Source organism: Ailuropoda melanoleuca, chromosome 8 (genome assembly GCF_002007445.2).
Source record: "Ailuropoda melanoleuca isolate Jingjing chromosome 8, ASM200744v2, whole genome shotgun sequence".
NCBI lineage: Eukaryota > Metazoa > Chordata > Mammalia > Carnivora > Ursidae > Ailuropoda > Ailuropoda melanoleuca.
Genome location: NC_048225.1, coordinates 128,290,130 through 128,313,535, shown reverse-complemented (window position 1 = coordinate 128,313,535; position 23,406 = coordinate 128,290,130). Strand labels below are relative to the sequence as shown.

The following is a 23,406-nucleotide window of genomic DNA, read 5'->3' as shown; positions in this document are numbered from 1 at the left end:
AGGGCCCCGTGGGGGCCCCGGGGGGGGGGGAGGGGAGGTGGTCCTGGCAGGACTGGGGGTGTGGGGGTTCCCAGAGCGACCAGAGACACCCAAGGTGGGAGGCCGGTAGAAGGGCGAGGGGTGTGGGTTCGGCGCGGGAAAACTTTACTGTTGGAGGCACAGGAGAGGGTGCTGGCGGGCCTGACCGGCCCCCTTGCCGCCCCCCGCCCCCCAGGAACGACAAGCTGAAGATCCACATGCGGAAGCACACAGGAGAGCGCCCCTACTCCTGCCCGCACTGCCCGGCCCGCTTCCTGCACAGCTACGACCTCAAGAACCACATGCACCTGCACACGGGGGACCGGCCCTACGAGTGCCACCTGTGCCACAAGGCTTTCGCCAAGGAGGACCACCTGCAGCGCCACCTCAAGGGCCAGAACTGCCTGGAGGTGCGCACCCGGCGGCGCCGCAAGGACGATGCGCCCCCCCACTACCCGCCGCCCTCTGCCGCCGCCCCGCCCCCTGCCGGCCTCGACCTCTCCAATGGCCACTTGGACACCTTCCGCCTCTCTCTGGCTCGATTCTGGGAGCAGTCAGCCCCTCCTGGGCCCCCGGTCTCCACCCTGGGACCCCCTGATGACGACGAGGAGGAGGGGGCGCCCAGCACGCCTCAGGCTGAAGGTGCCATGGAGGAGTCCTCTTAAAGAGGGCCGAACGGCGGGGCTGGAGCAGCGCCAGGCCGGGGCGCCCATGCCAAGCGGTGGGAGTATGCAGGACGGACAGCTGGGGTCAGGGCGCTGGGCCTCCCTGGCTTCAGCAATCCGCCCCTTCTCCCCAAAGCCCTCATTCCAGTTCCAAGCTGAGAAGGTTTTGGGGTCGAGGCTCCCCAGATTGGGGTGATCTCCCAAGGAGTGATACATGATAGTATGTCTCTATTTACAGCTCTGTTTGTTGTAAAGGTGGGGTCCCTGTCCCCGGCTGCTCCTGGGGAGTAGAAGCAATAATGTATTTCTGATTTGTGGGGTCCCTCTTCGGCTATGCGGGTTTCTAGGGGGTGGGGGGCTTGGGACCAAAGCCTCGCCCCGCCCCCATGCCCCCAGGGGTTTGGCTGTGTCAGGGGGTGAAGGACCGCCCCTCCCTTCCCTTCCGAGACCCCTTCTTCCTGCTTTCTGTTCCTTTTTCCTGGCAGTGAATTATGCAAAGGGGGGCGGCGAAGGAAGGGTAGGTGGGGGAGACCGAGGTAGAATCTGGAAAGCCTGGGGGATTGGGCCTGCAGGAAGGAGCCGTCCTCGCGCCCCCCCCACCCCCCGCCAGGCTCCGAGCGCTGAGTCACGGGGTCCTGGAGGAGAAGGGGGCGGGGTGGCCTGAGGGGCTCGCCCGCCCCTGGGGGCAGCGGGAGGGGCCCGCTCCGCTCGGCTCTCCGCCCCGGCCCTGCCCTCCCCTCCCGAAAAAAAAAAAAAAAAAAAAAAAAAAAAAAAAAAAAAAAAAAAAAAAAAAAAAAAAAAAAAAAAAAAAANGCCCCCTGGCGGCCGCTCCCGCGGGCCGCGGGCGCCGGGGCAGTGGGCGCTCCGCCGGGAAAGCGCGGAAGGGCGGGGGGAGGGGGGTTCCCTTGCGGGCCCGGCGGCCCATTGGGCCGCGGAGAGTAATCCCCTCACTCTTCCTTTAGGATTGAGTCCACCCCGGTTCTGTACATAGCCTCTTCTGTTGGTCTTGTTGAAATCTAGTTTCAGATTTTTAACTACGCAATTCTGCTGGGGGTGGGGGTATCTGCCCCCTTCCTCGCTGGGTGCTGGCCCCCATCGCGGCCTGGGCTCTGCCTTGCACTATTTCCCCTCCCTGGCCTGGCGGCCCCTCCCCCTCCTTAAAAGGGGCAGGTTAAGGGGCCCGGTGCTCTCCCTTCCTCCCGTGCACCCTCATGCCCATTTGCACAGCTGCCCAGGTACCCCCAATAGTGAGGGGGGTGTCACAGGGAGGGGGTAGCGGGACCAGTCCCTGTATCTATTTAAAAAGTGATGATGTAATATATTGGGGTTGGGGGAGGTCGGGTTGCCCTGGGCCTCATCTTAGCATTTCAGGTGATGGGGGAGTCCAGGGCTGGGGAGACCTGGGGCCTAGCCCCAGAGAGTGAGGACAATGTGACCTCCCCCCTCCCCCCTTGCGGCTTCTCCACTCAGTGCCTTAGGGGGGGAGGCAATTCCCCCCTCTCCTCTTCCCCTCCTCTTCCCCTGCCCCCACCTCGGGTGTAAAGGACAGGAAGAAATAATAATAATTTAAGATTCACACTTGCGTCTGCCTTTGGTTCCTTTATTTTGGGGGTAGGTGGGAGGGATCAGGAGAGGAGAGACTGAGGGGCTGGGCTTCTGAAGCTGGAGGGGGACTGAGGGCAGAGGATTTCTGAGGCCTTCAGTGAGGGCCAAGGCAGGGTGGGAACCCTGAGAGACTGGGCCTCAGGTGGGGCTGCTACCTGTGTGTCCTCTGCCAAGGCCCCTTCTCCTCGTCCAGGTCACTAGTGAGGAGCGCAAGGAAGTGACGCGGTCAGCGATGCTGTTCGCACAGGTGCATTCCTGCCCTGTCCAGACTGACCAGCCTCTGCTGCTCCCCTGGCTCCTCACGGGTACCAGCCCATGGCTGGAGAGACCCCAGTCTTAGGCAGATGCTGAGGGACCCTTGGGCGGTCACTTGCCCAAGATCACATGGCTAGTAAGGGCAGAGGCAGTAGTGACCTTGGAGGACACCTACGTGCTCAGGACTCACGCTTCCCCCATCCCCAGGACCTGCTTTTAACTTCAGTGCGGCCTCAGGAGCCTCTGAAGATAGAGCTTCACTTGCCCTCGAACCCGCAGCTCATTGCTCGGCCTGCCCATTCACACCAGCACGCACCCGCCGCAGGCTCTATACAGACCTCCCGAGTGGGGGCTGCTTGTCTTTCTCAAACCTGCTGGTTGGTACAGGGCACACCGCAAAGGCCGGGGCAGCTGCACCCCGCCCCCCCCCCCCAGGCCACAGCTACGTCCCCGGACACCTGTTGCACTCACGTAGGGTGCCGGGACCAGACTAACTGCTTATGTGGCCCCCACCTTCCTCACGGGGGGCCCCCCACCCCTAGGGCCTTCCTGTCCTTGACCTCCATGGCCATAAAGTCCTCTGCCTTTGCTCCTCCTGGGACCCCCCCCCCAACCTTGGCCACCCTCTGGATTTATCCCAGAACTTTCCCTGACCATGACCCATTCTGTGTCCCTCCTGGTCACTAACCCTGCTCTAATGCCTCATGGAGACAGAGACCCTGGACTTCCCCCGGGTGTCAGGCCCTTTTCTGCCCCAAGGCCAGTCACATCAAACACTCTTACTGCAGATACCCCAGTTCTCTCCCCATCTTGTCCTTCCCCCCATCTACCCAGAAAAAGCCTTCAGCCCTCGAGTCCTGTTCATGGTGCCACTTTTCCTGAAGAAAGCCGCATCGCGGAGCGTCCTGGAGTCAGTCATGACAGGTTGTGATTCACGTGTCATCTAGGCCTTTCAGGCCACCTGCCAGTCCCTTCACCTCCCCAGCCAGCTGCCTCCCACACTCCCAAGGCAGGTTTTTTGCCCCCCCCAGACCCACTCCTTGAAACGTTTCTTTCACTCCCAGCCCCTTCTTCGCGCTTTCAGTAGGGCTCCCTTCCCTCTGACCCTCCAGGGAAAAGCAAGGCCCCCCAGACTGGAAGGGGCTCACTCTGCTCAGAGGAACGCTGCTCTCCCCAAGGTCAGCCTGGCCACCTGGCCCAGACCCCATCCCTCGGGTGCCCCTCTTTCACCTCCGGAGGGCCCAGCTCTCCCTCTCCTTGGCTAACCCTAAACCCTCTTGCCCGGCCAGCCCTTCCCCTGTGGTGTGGCGCTAACTTCCTCCTCTTTTTCAACTGCAGCCGTTACATTGCAAAGAGAATCATCAAGCTTCTTGGGGCCGTGATACTGGGCCATGTACTGTTTCTTTCGGAGTCTTCTCTACCCATCAGCCTTCAACCCATTACGGTCCGGCCTGCTTTGGGCTTTCCTGGGACCACGAGAAATGTTCCCACAGCCAAACTCGCTGGCCAGGCTTCAGCGGCCTCCTCCTGGTGGCCCATCTCTCAGCACTACTGTGCTCAGCTCCGCCTGCTTGGGCCTCTCCCAGGCTTGGTTTGTGCCTGAGCCCCTCAGGGTTCCGCCCCTTCCCCTTCGCCTCTCCTGCCCTGCCCTCACCTCCCCTCTCCCCTACAGCCTGTAATAACTCAAGCACAGGCCCAGAGCCCAGGCCTTTTGTAACTGGCCCCTGGGCATCTCCAGCCGGCTTCTCTACAGATACCCCAAAGCTCTCTAACTGAGCCATTCCTCTTTCCCCAGAACCTGTTCTTCCTCTCCACCAGCACCACGCAGGCCAAGCGTACCCACCCCCAGACTCAGCACCTCCGTCCTCAGGCCACACCACTTTCTCACTGCCTTCTTAGCTCACTGTCTTAGAAGACAGCTTTGAATGTGTCCATTTCCTGGGGATCTTCGGACGGCAAGTAGGGAACTCAGCTGGCTCTCCGCCCCTGACTTCAGCGGACACATGCAGCCTCCCTTAGGCTCCCCTCGCCCCCCAAATATCTCCCATTCTGTAAGCTCACCTGGCTCCCCCCGACCCCAGAATGCTCTCCTCTGCCCCTCAGCCCAAGGGACACCTGGTTGGTCCCCAAACCCACCTCTTTTTTCACCTATTCCCTGAAGCCTTCATTAATGCAAACTCCCTCCAAACCCGTCATTCTGTCCACTGCCTGCCCTGACCAACCGCTCTCATGGCCGGGAATCCCTGTGTGCAGCTATCACTGCCCACTGCTTGGTGGGCTCCTCCAGGCCAGGGGCTGGACAAATCCCCCTCCCTTCACCTCTGTCTGCAGCTCTGGCAGAGGGCCGGGCACCCCAGAAGCCCACTGCACACATGACAGACAGGCTCAGACCTCCCAGGCCCCGTGTCCTGCTTTCCGCTCACCTGACCTCAGGGCTGGACTCCCAAGTGAGGGTCCTGCCCAGGGCCTCCTGCAGCCGCTGCCGCAGTAACCACTCCTGCTCAGGGCCCTTCATCCGAGCGGCAGCCAGCCAGAGCCGGGGGCCCTCCTCGTCACTGGAGTCCCTGGAGAAGCCGCCCATCAGGTGGCAGCTCCTGCCTCCCCCAGGACTACAGCCACCCCATCCCTCTGGAGACTCACAGCTCCAGGTCCAGGTCCCCCTGCTGGGAGAGGGGAGCTGCGCACACAGAGCAGGTGTTGTCCAGGAGCCGGAAACAGGTGGAGCAGAAGAGACCTGCAAGACACAGGAGGTCAGGAAGGGCGTTTGAGCTAGCCCACCCACACACCGAGCTCCCTCGCCTCCAGCTCTGGGGGTACCGTCCTCGTGGAGGGGCAAGCCAGGGACAGGCTGCAACGCCACTTGTGAACCAATTGTCACCACCAGGAGAACTGAGGCAAACGGGGAAAATGAGCTCCTCAGGGTTCTCTGTACGTGAGAACGTGCAGTGAAGTAACGAAGGGAGTAATGAAGGGAGGGGCCCAAAAGGTGAGTTCCGGAAGTCCACAGAGGAAGGACCACAGCTGACTGTCACACCCACATGCAACTGGGGGGAGTCCCCGCAGGGAGAGCACACCCCCCCCAGGGGTCTTACCTTGGCAGCCCGGGGTACTGCAGGACACAAAGTTCTCCGTGTCCTCCTGGTCATGGGGCTGCCTGCAGCCCAGACAGTAGTCCTGGAGCTTCCAGAAGTGGCTGACAACCGGACCCAGACAGGGGCACCTGGGGAGGGGGTTCAGATGCTGAGCTGGCCACCCCGCCAGCGGACCCCATACCCAACACCACCCTGCAGCGGGGGCAGGCCTTGCTGCAGCCTGACCTGCATCCCTCTGCCTGTAGGAGCAACCTCTGTGTCCTGCCTGCCTCCCCCTTCACTCCCCACCCCCCAGAATTCTCAGCCCTAAGTCTCCCTCTCAGTACGTGGATTGCATGGAATGGGCACCCTCTTCGGCCAAACCTCTGGACACTTAGGAAGGACAGTGATCTGTTCTGACCTCTGGCTCTTTTTCTGTCCCCTCTTGCCCCACTGCTGTAAGGGAGGACAGTGGGCTCACCGCCTGGCCAGCACCTGGAGGACACTCGTGTGGCCCTGGTCAACTGCCCGCCGCCTCGCTGCTCGCTGCAGAGTGGTCGGCAGGCTGGTCCGGCGGCTCAGAAGTAGGTTGTAGAGGTAGACGGTTCTCTCCTGGGGGGGGGGGTCGGGGCTGGGGTCCCTCTCGATCCCGTCTCCTCTACCCGGAATGCCCTCTGCACCCATTCCCATCCCTGCCTTTGCCTTCTGTCCACTCCTATGGATCCCTCTAGGCTTGGCTCAAATGCCCCTCCCTTTGGGAAGCCCCTGGGCTCCCGTAGGTGGAGTGGCCTATCCTCTCCTCTGCGTGTTCGTAGCACTTTATTCATTCCTTCATAAAAACACCTTTTAATTGCAATGTCCTGTCAAAAGCCTGTCTGGCCTGCGACTGTGAGCCCCGCACTGTTTGCTTCATCCTGGCGTCCAGGGGCCAGCGCAGTGACTGGCCTACACGAGCCGTTCAGTGAAGGATTCATGAATGGGCGCACGACCGCTGGGTTTCCATTCACACCTCAACCTGCCAGCACGCAGCCCACCCCCATGCTCTTAACAAAACTTGGGGCGAGCTCCTTCTCAGCAAACGCTGCCCCGAGGGGCACTGTTTCTCTCAGCCCCACCTGGGGCCCAGAGAGCACGGTGCAGGGGACTTGCTGCGCGGGAGTTCAGCCAGCGGAGAGAGGACTGGCGCTCGCTGGTGAGGACTCCGAGCTCCCCGAGACCAAGACAGACAGCACGCTTAGCGCCTGGGCGAAAGGGGGCAGCGGCCGGCCGTGGACGCTCACCTGCTCCCACGAAGGGTAGTAGGCGGCACAGATGACCCGCCGCAGCCTGCTGACATAGCTGCCGAGCAGCGTGACGCAGAAGCACAGACCGTACATCATGCCTGGGGGCCCAGCAGGTGCCGTGAGCCGCCGTCTGTGCGCGCAAGGTGCCAGCCACACCGCCCCTCACCGGCTGACGCCCCTCCCGCCCTGAATGGCGTCTGTCCCCCCGGTGCCCTCAGGGGCGAGGCTGGTACCGATGACGACATAGCCGGTGCTGTCGGGCTCCGAGGGGCGCAGGAGGCAGCGCTGGGACAGGATACTGGTGTTACTTTGCTGCAGGACATCAAACGCCGACACCAGGTCGCGGTAAATCTTCCCCGCGTAGCCAGCGCCTTCCACCGTGATGGATACCAACACTGGGCCTGGCATAAGGGCACTCTGTGAGGGGCCGTGACGGGGCGGCAGGAAGGCCACGCGTGCCGGAGGGTGGCGGTGGGGACAGGGCAGCTCGTAAAGATGGCCCAGGGCCCCCAGCCAGGGCCCCCTGGCTCCCAGGACCCCATCTGAGACGGCCTTGATGGTCCGCGAGGCCATCCCCTGCCTCCACGACTGCCCAGAAGCATTCATTTTCAAGCATCTGCCAACATGTCCGGTGTCCCGTGTGTAGCAGGCACTGGACTGAGTGCGTTGTTGATCGTGTTGGGCATTTTTAAACTTTTTCTGTGGGGCCTGTGGGACCTAGGATTAGATTAACCGCATTCTGTGGTGTAGGCAGGCTGGCAGTGGCCTACCAGGCACTCCCACACATGGTGTCATGTGGCCCTTAGAGCGATCTGAGCCGCTGCGGCCAGCATCCCGGCTCAGATGAGGAGCCTGAAGAACTGGGGGGTCAGGAACAGGCCCGTGGTCCTCCCCTCGCAGAGGGCACCACTGGGATTGAGCCAGTCCGCCTCCACACCCTGTGTGTTTAACTCCTCTGTATGGTGTAACCGGGAGGCAGACACAGGGGTCCCCAGGCTGAGCAGAGAGTTGGCAGGGGCAAAATCGGGGCTGATGAGTAAAGGTGACTTGGGACATCCAGGCGATCCCCCAGGACCTGGGAGGATGGGAAGGATGCCGGCCAAGGGTCTGCAGCGGCGGGGGGGGGGGGGGGGGGCACTCACTGCGGGCCACCATCTCTCCCTGCAGCTGGTACCGGGCCAGGTCGAGCACCCAGAACACAGCATAGTCCAGGAAGACCAGCAGCAGCGCGAGAAGCAGGTGCCGGACGAGGTCGGAGATTGCCAGGACGTAAAAGATCTGCTCCCACCGGGACAGGTACAGGGAGCCTGCGCAGGGGTGGGGGGTGGGGGGTGAGGAGAGTGCTCCCCATCCCCCCGGAGGAGTGCCCTCCATTCCATGCCGGGGCCTGTTTGTGCATCTGGCCTGGCAGCTGTGCAGACCTCTGGGCGAGGGTGGGAAGGGGCTCTGAGGCCAGAGGAGCCCTACCTCCTGGGCATGGCTGGCCCTGCCCCCCAGGCCACGGCTTTGTATCAGCACATTACACTCCTGGCCTCACCCCCAAAGCCCCACTTCCCTTGGTTGGCATCCGCTCCCCGCCTCTGCTCCCTCTGTCAGGATGTCCAGGGCTCCCGGAAGCGTCATCTGCCCTTCTCTCTGTGTCTGTGTGGGGAGGCGCTCTCCTTTCCCCTTTTGGACCAAGGACTCCCCAGAGACAGTGCTGGACCCAGGCTCAGGGCTGTGGGGGAGGGGAGGCCCTGGCCTCCGTCCCTGTCTCTCTCCGGTCCCCGGTCCCCGGGCCCTCACCTGGCTGGATGTAGTGTCTGGCCTCGTGGGCACTGAGTGGCAGCACCGTGGGCAGCCCCGCCTCTGAGCGGACGGCCTCCATGTGCAGGAATCGGCTGGTGATGTACACATTGTCGTAACTGACCCAGTTCAGGTAACAGTACCGGTAGAACAGAGCTCTGGTGGGGTACGCATGAGGACCCTTAGCGCCCCAGACCACACTGACTCCGCAGGGCACCACCCTCCCCAGTCCCCACCCCTGCCCCCAGCTCCAGCCATGGGAGTGAGCTGGCACCTTCCAGCCCCAGCCCCCCGCCAGCACCCCCGGCCCCTCACTGGAGGTAGAGGAGTGAGAGCAGCAGAGGCGTGGTGTAGCCCATCAGAGCCCGGGCCTCTTGCACACGGTGCAGTTTCATGCCCACAGCTTCCTGGAGGTCCAGGGCCACCTGGGACAGGCTCCGAGAGGCGTTGAGGTCCACGGAGAAGTGGTGGGCGGCTGTCACGTTGAACTCGAACTCCCCACGCACCCGGTTAATTAAGTTCCTCACAGCTGGGGCCAGCAGGTGCAGGGGAGTGGGGAGCCGGGAGAGTTAGGAGGGGGAGGCCCGGGCACAGCTCACAGACAAGCCGGGACCCCCCTGAGGAGGAGGGGACAGAGTCCCCACGGTCTGTGCTGTCACCACCGCAGGCCTGGCACCGCGGCCCCACCTCTGTAACCACCCATCTCAGTGCCCTGCCCCAGGCAGGGGCGTGGGGGGCGGGGCAGGAGGCCCTGGTCCTCTCCCCACCCCCGCTCTAATGCCCAGCTTTTGCTGAGGCACCTTCCCCTGGCTGGGCCTCGCTTTCCTGGGTCCCTTCCCAGCACTTCTCCTCCGGCTCCCGCTCTCTCACTCAGGACTGGGAGCACTCCAGGCCTGGTGAGGGGACACTGCCCAGGAGCACCCCCTGCCGTAGGGCTGGGAGGGGGCCACTCACGGGTGCCAAGGGTCTTGCGCAGGAAGGGCTGGACGTACTTGGGGATGACACAGAACACCTGGACCACTGGGACCCGGAGACTAAGCATCAGGAGTGGTGAAGACACATGACCCCTGCTGCCTCCGGGGTCTTCTGGCTTCTCGCTCCTCCTACCGACCTCAGCACCGGCTCCAAACCTTCCGGCTTCTCCCTATTATCCCACCCTGCACACGGGGTCCTCCATCTCCCCCACCGGCCCATAGCGGGCCGGGCCCTGTGAACCACCGCGCAGGTGCGGGCTCCCTGCGCTCTCACCGCTGGCCAGTCCGCAGAGGACAAGCTTGAAGGGCATGAGCACGTAGCACAGGTGGTAGGCCTGCGGTATGACCTTCATGCAGCTGTCCTTGGCCTCCTCGAACACCCGCCCGCACTTGAGGTAAGGGTTGCCCAGTTCCGCGTTGCACACGTCGCCGATATGCAGGAGCCAGAACCACACGTTCCGCAGGGCCCTGGCTGGGGAGAGCTGGGGGCTGGTAACCAGGCCTGGAGTCCCCCAGCATCTCCGCAGGGGCGTGGGGAACCCGGGGCAGCACCAAGAGCGGGAGAGGCCTGCGGTCAGGGGCCTGGCCGTGCTGTATCCAGCAGGGACTAGTCAGCACCCAGGAGGAGCCCCAGTCCCAGACGGAGCAGGGGTGAAGAGGCGGGGTGAATTTTGACCCCCCCAAAGAAAACCACCCCCGCCATGCTGAATGTGCTGACCCACGTGCTTCACGCCGTCCATGATTGACCGAAAAAACTTGCGGACCAGGTCAGCCACCTCTTTGGCCCTCTGGGCGATGGCTTTAATCTTGTTCAGGGCACCTGAGGGGTGGAGGCAGAGGCGCTGTGGGGCTGGCGGTCCCCACCGCTCCGCTCCGGGGTAGGGAGTGGAGAGGAGGCTGCCGCCTGGGGGGTGTGGGAGGTGGTCTGGCAGCGGGTGGACCATTGAGCAAGGGTAGGGGGTCTAACTGGGCGCTTGGCGGCAAGGGTCCGGTGCCGGCAGCAGGGAGGGCTGCCGCGCACACACGCCAGGGGGCTGTGGGGGCCTTACTGACAAGGGGCTGCTTGGCCCGCTCCAACGCTGCGGCGGTCTGGTTCAAGGCCAGCTCGGCCCCGCAGGCCACGGCCTCACTGGCCCGGGTGAAGTTGTGCAGCGTGTTGGCACAGGGTCCCTGGACCACCAGCCCGAAGGCCGCCACCAACAGCAGCGTCCGGCCCTGCTCTGGGGGAGACAGCTGCTTCGGGACAGGACCCAGGCCTCGCACACACGACGACGGGCGTCTGCAGGCCTCTCACAGAAGCTTTCAGAATATTTCCCTCAAACCCCGAGATCCCCCTGCCCCGCCCCGCCCCCGGCACCCTGCACTCACTGGAGAAGGCCTGGGGCAGCAGCAGGAAGACAGTGACCCGGACCTGGCGCGAGAACCCCATGCCCAGGCTAAGGAAGGCGGCCAGAGTGAGGGTGCCCACCAGGCAGCCCCAGGGGCTGTGTCCTTCCACCAGCAGCTCCAGGAGCCCATAGGCCGTGGCCAGGGACAAGCCCAGGCTAAACCCCCCCAGGCTGCAGACCACCGCCCGGGCCGCGCTGGACTCCGCTGCCCCCAAGGGCTGCATGGTGTCCTTTGTGAGTCTGGGCGTGGCTGCTCAGACCCGATGTCGGCCTGTATCCAGGAGATGCCCACCAGGTTCTGTGGCTCTGCCAGGGTCCTGGAATTCTTCACCACATTCTAAGGTTCCGGAGGCTTGCATTATATCTGTCTCGGAGTGCCTGACCGGCTGCGGGACTGGAGAGGGGGACGGAGGTCTCTAAGCTTCTTTCCCAAGTCTCAGAGCAGAGACAGCAAAAGACACAGACCTCACCCAGGCTGTGGGGGCAGCAGAGGGGACAGAAGAAGACCTCTGCACCCAAGGACATCCTTGAGGACAACTGTGGGAAGAGAGAGGGTCCCCAAAGCAGACTCATGGCCACCACACTTCATCAGGACGGAGCAACAGGGCAAAGAAGGAAGATCCCCCACACCAGTGAGTCAGTCACAGAGACCCCGCCCTTTCCCAAGGCTGCCCAGCCCCTCAGGGCCTCTCACCCAGTCTGTCCCCTCGGACCCCCAAGCCTCCCCCCACTGTGGGTCCCCCAGAACCCACCCCTCTCACCCAGTGCCCCCTGTAGCCAAGCCCCTTCCTCTTCTCTCCCTCACATCTGCCCTGGGTCCCCAGGGTCCCCCAGCCTCTCCCCCTGCAAGCCCCTGACCCTAAGGAAGCACATCGCAGCCAGAAGCTGGCCCCACTGTGTTTGCCCCTCAGCCGTGCACAGGCTCCTGAGCTGGGGGCTGCCTGCCCCCTGCGGCCGGTTCCTGCAGCGCCAGCCCGGCACGTTTCCCATCACTGCCGTCCTGCTGGGGGCAGGCACCGGAGGGCTCCTGGCCGTGGGTGAGTGTGGGGCAGGAGTTGGGGTGGGACCCGTCTTGGGCTTTTGGCTTGACCCTGCACCCTCAGGTCTCTTTCAGCTCCTGGTGAACCCTATGGACATCTACGAAGACGAGAAGATGGTGGCGTTGTACAGCCTGGTGGGTGAGCGCTGGCCGAGGATGGGGTCACTCGGGAGGCCTGTGGAGCAGGCCTAGACAGTCCTAGGTGCCCAGGAGAGGTCTGATGTTGTTTCTCCTGTACCCAAGTACCCTCCCATCCCCGGCCTCCTCTTGGGGTTTGAGGGGAGATCCAGGGAGAAGAGGCCCCGGTCTATGGAAGAAAACCCAGTCCTTGTGCTCTAGGCGCCCCCCCAGCCAGAAGAACTCCATGTGACCCACGGGAGCCGTCAGACCCCAGCGCCCATGCCTCCTGACCTCTCTGACCTTGCTGCTTGCTCCTCCTGATCGAGTCTGTTCATTCATTCATTCACTCCTTCATTCATTCATTCAGCACTTGCTGAGCCGCTGTGGGGCTTTCAGCAGTGAACAGGGTCGAGGGGCCCCCAGTGGAGAGTTTGGTAGAAAAGGACAAGAAAGGAACAAGAGCATTTCTGATGGTGACAAGTGGGCGTGATGAGAGGAAGCTGGGGGTGAAGGGGAAAGGGGCTAGTAGTCAGGGAAGGCTTCTTGGAGGCGGCACTGGGGTGGGGGCCTCGTGTAGAGGGCTGCCAGGCTGCAAGAGCAGAAAAACTTGCCATGCTGAGAAGCAAGCAAGGATCCCAGGTCATGTCCCCCCGCCCTCCCAGAGGCCCTGCCAGCACCGCCCTGACCTCGCCTCCCACTCTGGGCTCCGGTGGCCGCCCGGCGGTGGCCTCTGGGTGCTGTGTCCAGCAGGAGGCCCCTCTGCTCCTGCCTCTGCCGGTCCGGGAGGTCTCTCACTTGGCCTGGAAATAGCGCCCGTCCTCTCCTCACACTCGCCTCCCATGTCTGCCTACTCCAACTGCTTCTCTTCCAGAAAATTCCAATTTCTGGTCTTGTCTTTGTGTATACTGGTTGGTACAGGGCCAGAGACTAGTTTTGCCCTGCTGGTGAGCCCAGAGAGTGTCTGCAGCCCCGCGGGGCTCTCTGTAGAATGTAGGGCAACTACTTGCCAACCACCTTAGCTTGAGTCCTGGCCAGAAGGCCAAGACCACGGAACAAACCCCTTTTGATGTCCTGTTATACCGTGACTGGGTGAGACAGAGCCAGATTTACCCCCGGGGCTGGGGCAGGGACAGGCGGTTGGCCTGGAACGAAACTCAAGTTGTGTTAGTAAGGAAGGAGGCAGACACCCGTCGGGTGGCACCAGACAGGGCTCACAGCAAACCTGTAGGACCAGGTGAAGCCAGCCAGGTGGAGAGCAGTGCTCCTGGCAGAGGCAGAATGAGCTTCCAGAATGAGGCAGATTCCAGGGCCGGCCACGGGCCTGTGTGGGCGGGCGGGGGAGGCGAAGGGCTAGCGGCCCTGCAGAAGCTAGGCAGGGGCCCCATCACGGGGGTCTGTGGACCAGGCTAAGGGAGGTTGGATTGGACCCCAACTGTGGTGGAAAGTCCGTGGCTGGTTTGAAGCAGAGAAGGGACAGGGTCAGAAGGATGTGTTTACGAGGTCACTCTGGCTGCTTTGTGAAAACCTGAGTACAGAGGGGAAGCAGGAGACCGGTCAGCCCCCATGAGAGGCTACGGGGACCCCGCAGGGCCAGAGAGATGGAAGGAAGAAGTGGAGGGACTTTGCTTTGGCGAAGGCAAGCGGTCCATCCCGCAGGAAGTTGCCGGGTTCCTGCCCAGCTATGCTGTCCCTTTGGCCTCGAAGGCCGTCCTGCCTCCTAACTACACTTTACTCATCTTCCAGCCCCAGCCGACACGTCAGCCGCTTTGTCCAGCCTTCCCAGCCCCACCCTCCCCACAGACACGCCCGCGCTCCTGCTGCTGCCGCCACGCTCCCACAGCCCGGGAGAAGCGCCTCCCTTGTGCACTTAGCACTTGGGGCTGTAGTCATCTGTTTACTTGCTGTCTCTCTCCCTGCATTACGAGCTCCAAGGAGCTCTCTGTCTCCTTGCGGAGACCACAGGGAGACACCCGCGAAACTGCTAACACACACAGGAGGTCCATGATTAAGGCTAAAATTAGGGACGGAGACGGTGAGTGGGATGGGGTCGGAGCACCGGGAAGGGAGGCGGCTCTGAGCACCAGCGACTGGTTCCCAAAATCTTCTCTTGCACTCCCTGGCCCATCAGCACCTGGGGTGAGTGCGAAGCCAGCCTGGAGAAGAGCAGTGCTTCCCTCTTCCCGAACACACAATGCGTGCGCACACACTCAGCCCCCCTTCCCGAACACACACGCACACACACTCAGTCACTGGCCATGGCTCCTGGACCTCTGGCACCCCTCTGCACCCCTGCAAAGCTGCAGCGCAGCTGAACTCAGTAAATGGCTATGCAAGAAGCACATGCGTGCGTGGCCTCGAAGGCCTACCGGAATGGTACACGGGGCAAAGGCAGTACGATGATGGTTCCAGAAAGAACCTGAGGGCAGGTGCCCTGCTCAGCCTGGTGGGTCAGGCAGCGCACTCACCAGCCGCTGGTCTCTCCCGACAGGCTTGGGGGCCGTGGGCTGGGGGACCTCCCCGGACATCCGCTGTGCCAGCCTCCTGCTCATACCCAAGATGCTGGGCAAAGAGGGCCGGCTCTTCGTGCTGGGATATGCCTTGGCTGCCATCTACGAGGGTGAGCGTGTGTCCCCGGGGACCAGTTTGTGACTGACGCAGGGTCCTGGGTGGGCCACCGATGAGACCCAGGCGGGTGAAGGGGAAAGAATGGGAGTGTAATCCCAGCTGCTCCAGTTTGCTGTGTGCCCCGAGAGAGTTCCTCCACATCTCTGGGCCTCCTTACTGCACACAGGTAAAAACAATCAGGAGAGGAATGGGCTGCCCTCTCCCGGGCTTCAGGGCCCCGTGTTTCTAGAAGGGGGTCACCGTATGCACAGCGGGAGCAAAGGGGGCCTTCAGAAAGTGGCTAGCTCCAAAGGGAAACCCGCTGGCCATCTTCCCCCAGGGCCCGCGGCCAACCTGCGCTACAACCTGAACGAGGTGATCGCGTCGCTGGGCTGCACTGTGGAGCTGCAGGTCAACAACACCCGGGCGGCCTGGCGCGTCTCCACGGCCCCACTGCGGGCAGTGTTCAAAGACCTGCTGGTCAGGACCCTGTGCGCCAGGGCCTGCGCCCCTCTCCCCGGGGGGCCGGCGTGACTTGAGCTGGGACCCTGGACTCAGTTTCCCAACGGGGCGCCACTGGCGTTTTTTGCTGGACGGTCCTCAGACATTGCGGGTTGTGCCCTGGGCACTAGATGCCGGGAAAGCCCCCACCCCCAGTCACGGGACCTGCACCCCCCATTTCCAAACCTGGGTAGGCGGTACTCCGGGCCGCTGAACTAGAATATCAGGAAATCAGGGGCCGTGGCCTTGAGGACTCAGGAAGCCTGGAGGCCCAGGGGACTGCGGAATTGGGCTGTGGAGGACTGGAGGCTGGGGGTGTGGGAGAATTGGAGAGTTGAGGAGCTGGGGAGACGGGCTGACATCGGGGACACCGGGATTGGGGCCTTGGAGATGGCATAGTGGTCTGGGAGGTTAAATGAAGTCCCAGGGCCTGGGGAACCTTCCGTCACTAGCGGGGATCTGAGATGGAGGCTGGCGGAGGAGCTGGGAGCTGGGTGGGGGCAGAGCGGAGGCGACAGGTTGCAGGGCGGGGGCGGGGGTTCCCCAGGACTGAACAGTGCAGCACGGGGTGAGAGTCTGTCTCGGGGCCTGGGCCCCGCCTGGCCTGAGGGAAGAGCCCAGAGCTCGGCCAAAGGGGCGAGACAGGCTCCTCTGCTATCCCCCCAAGCGCTGCTTCCTCGCCCCCCAACCCCAGGGCAGCAAAGAGTCACTGAAAGCCAAGACTCGGAACATCTCCAAGTCCTTCGAGGATCTGGATGCCCAGGTGAACAGTGACACTGGCTTCACGCTCGAGAATGCCACGGGCTCCGAGGGCACAGCCCGCGGTGCGGAGACCCACGGAGCCCGACCTCCCAGGGCGGTCCCGCAGACGTGGTGGACCGGGGCATCCTCAGCTGCCGCCGCTGGTTTAAGCGGAAGCACGAGCAGTGTCTGCAGCGCGTCTGGGTCCCGCTGCTCAAACACCTGCTTTGCTTGCCCATGACGTTCAAGTTCTTCTGTGGCATCGCCAAGGGTCGGAGGGCGATGGGGGGCGGGGACACGGGGCCCAGGAGCGCAGTCCTGGGGGCTGTTCGGTCGTCGGGGTGGGGCAGGAAAGCCACCAGGCGGGCAGGGCTCGGGGGCACGAGAGCCCAGCCCCTCCTCCGGCTCTACCCCCAGCTAACGTTTACAGCAGGCCTGGTTCTGTCTCTTCATCTGAGAGACGGGCCTAATAATAGTACTTATCCCATTAGGGGGTTCTGAGGGTTTAAGGGAGGAATACATGTGAAGCAAGTAACAGAGCTGGCACACAAAGGCATTTTCTTATAAACGTTGCTATCATTATTAGTAGTTGGCATGGTTACAAACAAGTGAGAAAAATGAGGGAAAATCAGGCCTTATTCCCGGGACATGGGATTCATGGAGCACAGATAGGGGAAAGCCTCAGCGTGGAAGGAGGTCATGGGCAGAGAGGCAGATGGGGGGTCAGGGATGGGAAGGGAGGCGGGAGGCAGGCACAGGCCCCTGACCTGCCCCCCCACTCCGGCAGCGATGGAGGTGTGGTGCCGCAGACGGATCCCCGTGGAAGGCAACTTTGGGCAGACGTATGACTCCCTCAACCAGTCTATTCATGACCTGGAGGGGGACTTTTCGGCCACTATTGAGCTCAAGGTAGGAGGCAGGCGTGGATGGGCTGGGGGGAGCAAGGGAGTGGGAGGGGGGCACAGGGAGGACGGAGGGGGACACGGATGGAATGGTGCTGGTGCCAGGGGACAGGGAGGGGGGCAGTGCCAAGCCCGTAGGGGGCAGGGACCTGACTCTGGGACCTGACAGCCAGCCAGGTAAGAGGGAATGTCAGCCCAGATGGGTGTCGCAGGGGAGCAGGACCTCGGGGAGGAGGGTGAGGCACCGGCCGCACTCTGTCTCTCCACACGGGGGTCCCGAAGGTCCTGGGAAGAGCTGGGGGACAGGAGTGGGGCGCCAGGGCAGAGAGGCCAAGAAGGGCGGCGTCTGCACCTGTAACCTCCACCAGGAAGAGAAGCAGGCAGCTGTGCTGGGCCTGAACAAGAGCTGGGAGCACGTGAGCACCGAGCTGCGGGACTACGTCCGCCACCAGGAGGCCCGCCTGGAGTGGGCCCTGGGGCTGCTGCACGTGCTGTTCTCCTGCACCTTCCTGCTGGTCCTCCGCGCGTGAGCCTTGCCGCCCCCAAGCCCCCAAGCCCCTTCCTCCCTGGGGTGGGGCCCCGCCCTGGCCAGCCGGCAGCCCAGCCCAAACCCCGAGAAGAGCTGGAATGTGGGTCGTTGAAGTGAAGGAGATGCCCCGCTGTGGAGGATGCGTGTCCTGTGCTCGCCACCTTGAAAGAGAGCGGGCTTCATTTATCTGCCTCCTTCGGCCTTCATCCCAGCGCCGACTTCTTTCCTTTCAGCTCCGACTTCTGATGGTCCTCCCGCCCTTCGCACTACCCTGGCTCTGACTTTGCCCGTCCCCGCCATCCAGCCCTGCTTTCATTTTCTGCCGCCTGCTGCCTTGGCAGCCAGTTTCCCTCCATTTGGACCAAAGTCCTCAACCCCACCCGGCCTGGCGTCCAGCTGGGCTGCCCCAGCCTCGCTCGCTCTGTTCCCCTGCTGACCTCTGGACCCTCTGTTTCCCGTCCCCACCCCCAGATGCCCGGGATGGGCAGGGGCTAGGCAAGGGCGGCGGGGCTGGCGGGGTGGGGGGACTCCTGATCTGTCTGTGGGGAGGTGAGCGAGCAGTTGTGTGTGTGCTGAGGGCCCCACGGGAAGACAGAGTGAAGCAGCTCTCTTCCCGCCCTCAAGACGCTCACGCTCACCGTCTAGGGGCGGCCAGAGGGGCGCCCAAGGGGCATGGCGGTTGGAGGGCTGTGCGACGGCCTGGCTCCCAGGACAGGGGTGGGAGCTGAGGACAGGCCCCTGCAAGGGCCATACGTGAGTTTCAAAAGGCTGCAGATGGGAAGCCACGGTCAAGGAGAGGAAGGGTGTTCTCTTGGGCAGGGATCAAGGCTTCTGTGGGCTGAGGAGGGCAGAGGCTGGGCTGAAGGACTGGGCTGACGCAGGCATGGCCAGAAGAGTCTGCAAAGCCCTGCGGGCTGGAGGCTGGGAGGCCCAGGTGGGTCAGAGGTTAGGGCGCCTGGTGGAGCGGGGCGTGGCAGGAAGCCGGCCTGAGATGGAGGCAGGAAGGGGAAAGGTGCAGCAGGTCTCAAAGCCAGCTCAGGGAGGGAAGGAAGGAGGCACAGAGTCCGCTTCCAGGCTTTCAACCTGGGTGAGGTCACTGGCTGGGGGCAGAGCTGGCGCGAGGGCGGGGCAGGCAGGGCGCGCACCAGTCTTCCCACACGGGGGCGCTCACGGGCTGGCCTGGCAGTGACTGTTCTGCGTCAGAGGCCTCAATGAGGACTTGTACAGGGTCCCAGAACCCCTGGAACTTAGGGTTCACAGGTCACAGAGCTCATTTAAAGCAACTTGCAGCTTTAAAGACATCTCCAATAATTAACATGTTTTCCTTAGGAAACCGAAGCATATGTGGGACTTGGGGACACGCACAGAGAGCCACTTATGTATGCAGAAAACACTGCCATATTTGAGGGTGTGTTGGGGAGAAGGGAAATATAGGTGGGGGCGTGAGTTTTGCTTGAAGTGACCTCCAGGAGATGTTCTGCCAGCTTGGTCGAGAGGTGGATGTGGGAGTCACTCGTGATGGCTGGTGCTTCTGCAGCCTTGAGGGGCTTCCCACCTCTCTGTGCCTTCACTCCTTGTGTTTCCTCTGCTCAAGATCCCGCCAGCGGATCCTTGCTTGGGAAACCTCCCTTCCCGCTCAGGCATGTGACCCCCCAACCCCCATGCCTTTTCACTTGTGTCTCCTCACGTGTGTGGACGCCCGCACTGCACGGGATGGCCGGCGGCTGGCGGGGTGTCCCCACCTAGAGCATAAATGGCGTTCGGTGCATGCTGGGTGGTCTGGGGAATTACCCAGCAGCCAGGAAGCCTGCGGTGGGGGTGGGTGAGGGGAACTGGAGGACACGGAGATGTCCTTGCGCACAGGTCCTTCTCCTACATGGACAGCTATAATGGTGACATCCGCTTTGACAACATCTACATCAGCACCTACTTTCGTCAGATCGATGAGCGCAGGAAGAAGCTGGTGAGTGGGCACAGCCCGGACTGACGCCCTGCTGCGTGTCTTTTGTGACTTCACACTCCAGGAGGGCAAAGGGGCAAGGGGAGAGGGCCCTGGTGTCCCTCACTGGCTGGACATCTTATCCAGGGCAAGCGGACGTTGCTGGCACTCCGCAAAGCCGAGGAGAAAACCGTCATCTTCCCCTGCAATCCCTCTGTGCAGGCCTCGGAAATGAGAAACGTGGTGAGGAGGCCATGGGGGCAGGCCCGTGCATCCACCGGCAGGCCTCGCGGGCGAGGGCAGAGGCAGCAGAGAGGGCCCCGTGCAGGGCGGGTGACGATGCCCCACTCAGCCCCTGCGGCTCCCTGGGCAGGTGAGGGAGCTTGTGGAGACGCTGCCCGTTCTGCTCCTGCTGCTGCTGCTCTGCGGCCTGGACTGGGCCCTCTACTCCATCTTCGACACCATTCGCCACCACTCCTTCCTGCAGTACTCCTTCCGCAGTGAGACCCCATCCTCCCCCATGCAACCACTTCTTCCTGCTCCTCCGTGATCTGCTTGGGGTCAAATCTCAGCCCTGCAATCTGACAGCTGTCCCTGGGGGCCTCGGTTTCCAAGCCTCCTTTATATCTGCAACAGGGAGGGGTTAGCATTCCGTGAACAGGTGGAAGGTCCCATGCAGCAGATTTCTATGCCTTGACACCCCCCCCGCAACATCCAGTCCCCATCCTGCCCCACTCCCTAAACAGCAACCCTTTCCTGACCCCCACGGCCTCAGGCAGCCACAAATTGGAGGTGAAAGTCGGGGGGGACTCCATGCTTGCCCGGCTTCTTCGGAAAACCATTGGAGCCCTGAACTCGTCCTCAGAGACAGTGGTGGAATCAAACAACATGCGTGAGCGATGCTGAAAGTTTGAGTCCCAGGAACTGAGGGCGGGGGCTGGGGTCTTTCCAAAGCATGGCAAGAGGGGGTTCAACATGCTGGGGTTGTACGGATCGGAGCAGGAGACGTCAGGTCAGACTTGCCCTCCACCCACCCATGCTCCTTGGGCGCCCCTCTGGCCTCCCCTAGACCGTGAGCGTCTTGCTAGGAGATGATAGAGGGCCGTAGGGGCTGGGGCCTTGGGGCAGAGGGTCCCAGCACCCTAGAGCCGCGCTGTCCCCAGAGCTTCCTGCCACGATGGGACCTCCTGCGTCTGTGTCACATCGCGCACGGAGCCTCCCGAGCCTGGGAGCTACGGGGTGGACAGTGCCACTCTGCAGGGGCCAGGCCGGGCAGGAGGACAGCAGTGCGGTCAGAGACCTAACCCACACCCCCGGCCCAGCACAGGGCCCTGGCCGAGCCCTGACAGGCCCCCCCTGCTCCAGCCTGCCTGCCCCAGCCCATGCGCCTAGACGCCAGCGCGTACATGAGAGCTGCGCTCCCCACCGGCCTGCTGCTCCCCCTCTGCTTGCTCCAGGCCTTCGCCTACCGGCTCCGGAGGGTCATTGCCGCCTTTTACTTCCCCAAGGTAGGCCCGTCCCCAAGCTCACAGGCTTGCACCCAGTCCCCCCACCCAGGCCGCGGGGTGCACTGTCACTACCACGGACCCCCTCTCCCTGGCCCCAGCGAGAGAAGAAGCGGACCCTGTTCCTCTACAATGACCTCCTGAGGAAGAGGGCAGCCTTTACGCAGCTGAGGAGGGCTGCCATCCTGAGGCGGGCGCGACTGCAGAAGGCTCCAGTAAGTCCAGGCCTCCTTCCCGTGGGTCCTGCCATCGTGAGGACCATGGCAGGGGCCTCTGCCATCAGTCCGTCCGGCCCAGGGGCCCAGGCCCACAGAGATCAGCGAGTTCTGATGGGATGCGTGCCAAGGGCCCCGGGTCATCCAGCTCCTGGGGGTGAGGGCTGGGTCCACCTCCGTCCCCCAGGATTCAGCCCAGCCGGAGACACTCAGTGGGCCATCAGGAGGCAGGCAGAAAAGGGGAATCTGATTTGATACAGTCTGGCTAAGAGAGCAAGGGGGCTCCATCAGAAACAAGGCCCAAAGGCACAGGTTTGGCTGAGAGGCTGCAGACCAGAAGCTCAGCGTGTTTGGGGGAGGCGGGGAGGCGGGTGGGCTGGGGCATCACAAAAGGGCCACGTGGGGTAAGGAAAAAGCACAAAGGCAGAAGAACCAGGTTTCAGTCTCCACACTCCCTCATTAAGCTGTGTGACCTTGGCCACAGTCTTCACCAGACCCGTGTTTTCCTCTGAAAGACAGGGAGCTTGGACAGATGTGTGAGGCCTGGTGTAATCAGCAGCAACAGTGCAGCAGTGGGGTGTGGGCTGCTGGTGCCAGAGGGCCTGGGTTTGAGTCCTGGCTCCCTTCTTTATTGCCATGACAACTGTGATCTGGAGTGCTTACTAAACGCTGGGCCCTGGTTTTTCCCATCTGTAATGCGGACGGAGTTGCTACTGATCTGGTTGTCGTAAGGACTGAGGGGGCCTCACTCTCGTGCCATAGGCATCTGGTGTGTTCCGTGCACGTGCTAGTTGTCATTGTGTGACCCTGGGCAAGTGACCGCCTCTCCAAGCATGTTTTCTCATCTGAAAAAGAAACGATAACAATGCCTATCTTATGGGGTTATTCTTTGAGCGAGCTAATTTATTTACATTTTCTTAGTACAGAACCCAACATTATTTAAAAAAAAGAAAGTAAAGAATGGCAGCCATTCTTAATCAGCCCCAAAGAGCTGGTAAAAGTGAGAGACCATCTTTGCTTGGCTTTTCCTCCAGTGCCTGGACCCCCTAGCCCATGATACGCCGAGGCTAAATGATTGTGAAAAGGCGGGCATACTGTGATCCATGACCTGGTCATGACGTAAGCTGGATTTTGGTAGGCAGGTGGGAATGTTAAGGGCATTCGTCCCAAGCTAAGGGAACAGAATGTGCAAAGACTGAGAGCCCAGAGGGAATGTCAAGGGCCAGGGCTAGTGTGAGAGGCTGGCACAGAAGGTATCAAGTTCAAGCTGGGGTGAGAGCAGAGGCTGGAAAGGGACCAGAGCGCGGAAGGCTCTGCAGGCCAAGGCCAGAAGTTCTGCCTTTGCAGGGGGGACTCTGTGGTTTCTTGAGCAAAGGCTGCCCTGGTAAGGTGGGCTGCGGACAGGAATTCCTTGCGTGGCGAGAGGGTGGGAGCACGGTGAACCAGACCTGTGACGCGGAATCAGGGGACCCAGGGCCAGTCAGGTTTGACCACTTACTATCTGTGCGCCTTGGGAACTCACTTACCCCTTACGAGATTCCCCTTTCTCACCTGTAAAGCGGAGAACACAGCAGCGATCATCTTGTGCGCCCTACTCCCTTCTCTGCCCACTACGAGAACCAGATAGGGTGGTTTATGGGAAAGGACAGGTGGCGGCCTCGCCGCCCCTGGATGGGGGGGTAGTGGAAGCCGCACCCCCTATTCTCCACCCCCGAGCGGGGGAGGCACACTCTCTACACCCACTGCCCCCGCACCCTGACCCTCCAGGGCGCCCAGAACGTGGGCACCGCCAGGGGGGGCGCCATCCAGTGCCCCTCGCAGCCCTCTCTCCCCCTCGCCCCCGGCAGCGCCACCGCCTGGCGGACGTCCTGCACCGCCGCTGCCCGCTCCTGCGCGGCTGGCTGCGCCGGCGCTGCGTGGTGTGCCAGGCGCCCGAGACGCCCGAGGCCTACGTGTGCCCGACGCCTGACTGCGCGGCCGTGTACTGCCGGCCGTGCTGGGACGACATGCGGCGGCGGTGCCCGGCCTGCACCCCGCCCGAGGAGCTCTCGTCCTCCGCCTACAGCGACAGCAACGACGACGCCACCTACGCGGAGTGAAGGGGCATCCTGTACACCCGCTCCTCCGCGGTTAATAAAAGCCTGTACACTCCCGACACCCGCGCTTCGCAGGAGTCTGACTGGCAATCCAGAGACCCGGGCCGCCGACGTGAGCGGGAGGGCAGCCAAGCTGCAAGGAAGGGGTCCGGCCCCGGGCCGCGTGGAGGC

At 62.6% G+C, this 23,406-nt stretch overlaps 3 protein-coding genes across 3 annotated transcripts in view; 2 read left to right on the top strand and 1 right to left on the bottom strand.

The window, feature by feature from the left end:
• The window catches only part of ZBTB7B (zinc finger and BTB domain containing 7B), a 9,253-nt gene extending 8,250 nt beyond the window's left edge, over positions 1-1,003 (top strand). The window contains exon 5 of the mRNA XM_034667690.1: positions 38-1,003. Coding sequence (XP_034523581.1) covers positions 38-683 — 646 coding nt within the window. The 3' untranslated portion in view covers positions 684-1,003. The remainder of the gene's footprint in view (positions 1-37) is intronic.
• Positions 1,004-2,283: 1,280 nt separating this feature from the next.
• On the bottom strand, positions 2,284-11,569 carry DCST2 (DC-STAMP domain containing 2). Its single transcript, XM_019803028.2, is given in 16 exon segments — positions 2,284-2,485; positions 4,967-5,107; positions 5,184-5,277; positions 5,636-5,763; positions 6,096-6,226; positions 6,895-6,995; positions 7,131-7,298; positions 8,040-8,204; positions 8,683-8,840; positions 8,998-9,211; positions 9,637-9,702; positions 9,931-10,128; positions 10,375-10,476; positions 10,706-10,876; positions 11,025-11,294; positions 11,515-11,569. Coding segments are annotated over 16 exon segments (2,364 nt in total).
• DCST1 (DC-STAMP domain containing 1) lies at positions 11,156-23,342 on the top strand. The gene is given in 16 exon segments (XM_034667517.1): positions 11,156-11,676; positions 11,956-12,081; positions 12,148-12,222; positions 14,692-14,820; positions 15,148-15,287; positions 16,003-16,165; positions 16,168-16,320; positions 16,837-16,958; positions 17,320-17,477; positions 19,344-19,443; positions 19,567-19,662; positions 19,793-19,919; positions 20,195-20,311; positions 20,785-20,927; positions 21,026-21,139; positions 22,987-23,342. Coding segments are annotated over 16 exon segments (2,076 nt in total). The 5' UTR covers positions 11,156-11,615; the 3' UTR covers positions 23,239-23,342.
• Positions 23,343-23,406: the final 64 nt, after the last annotated feature.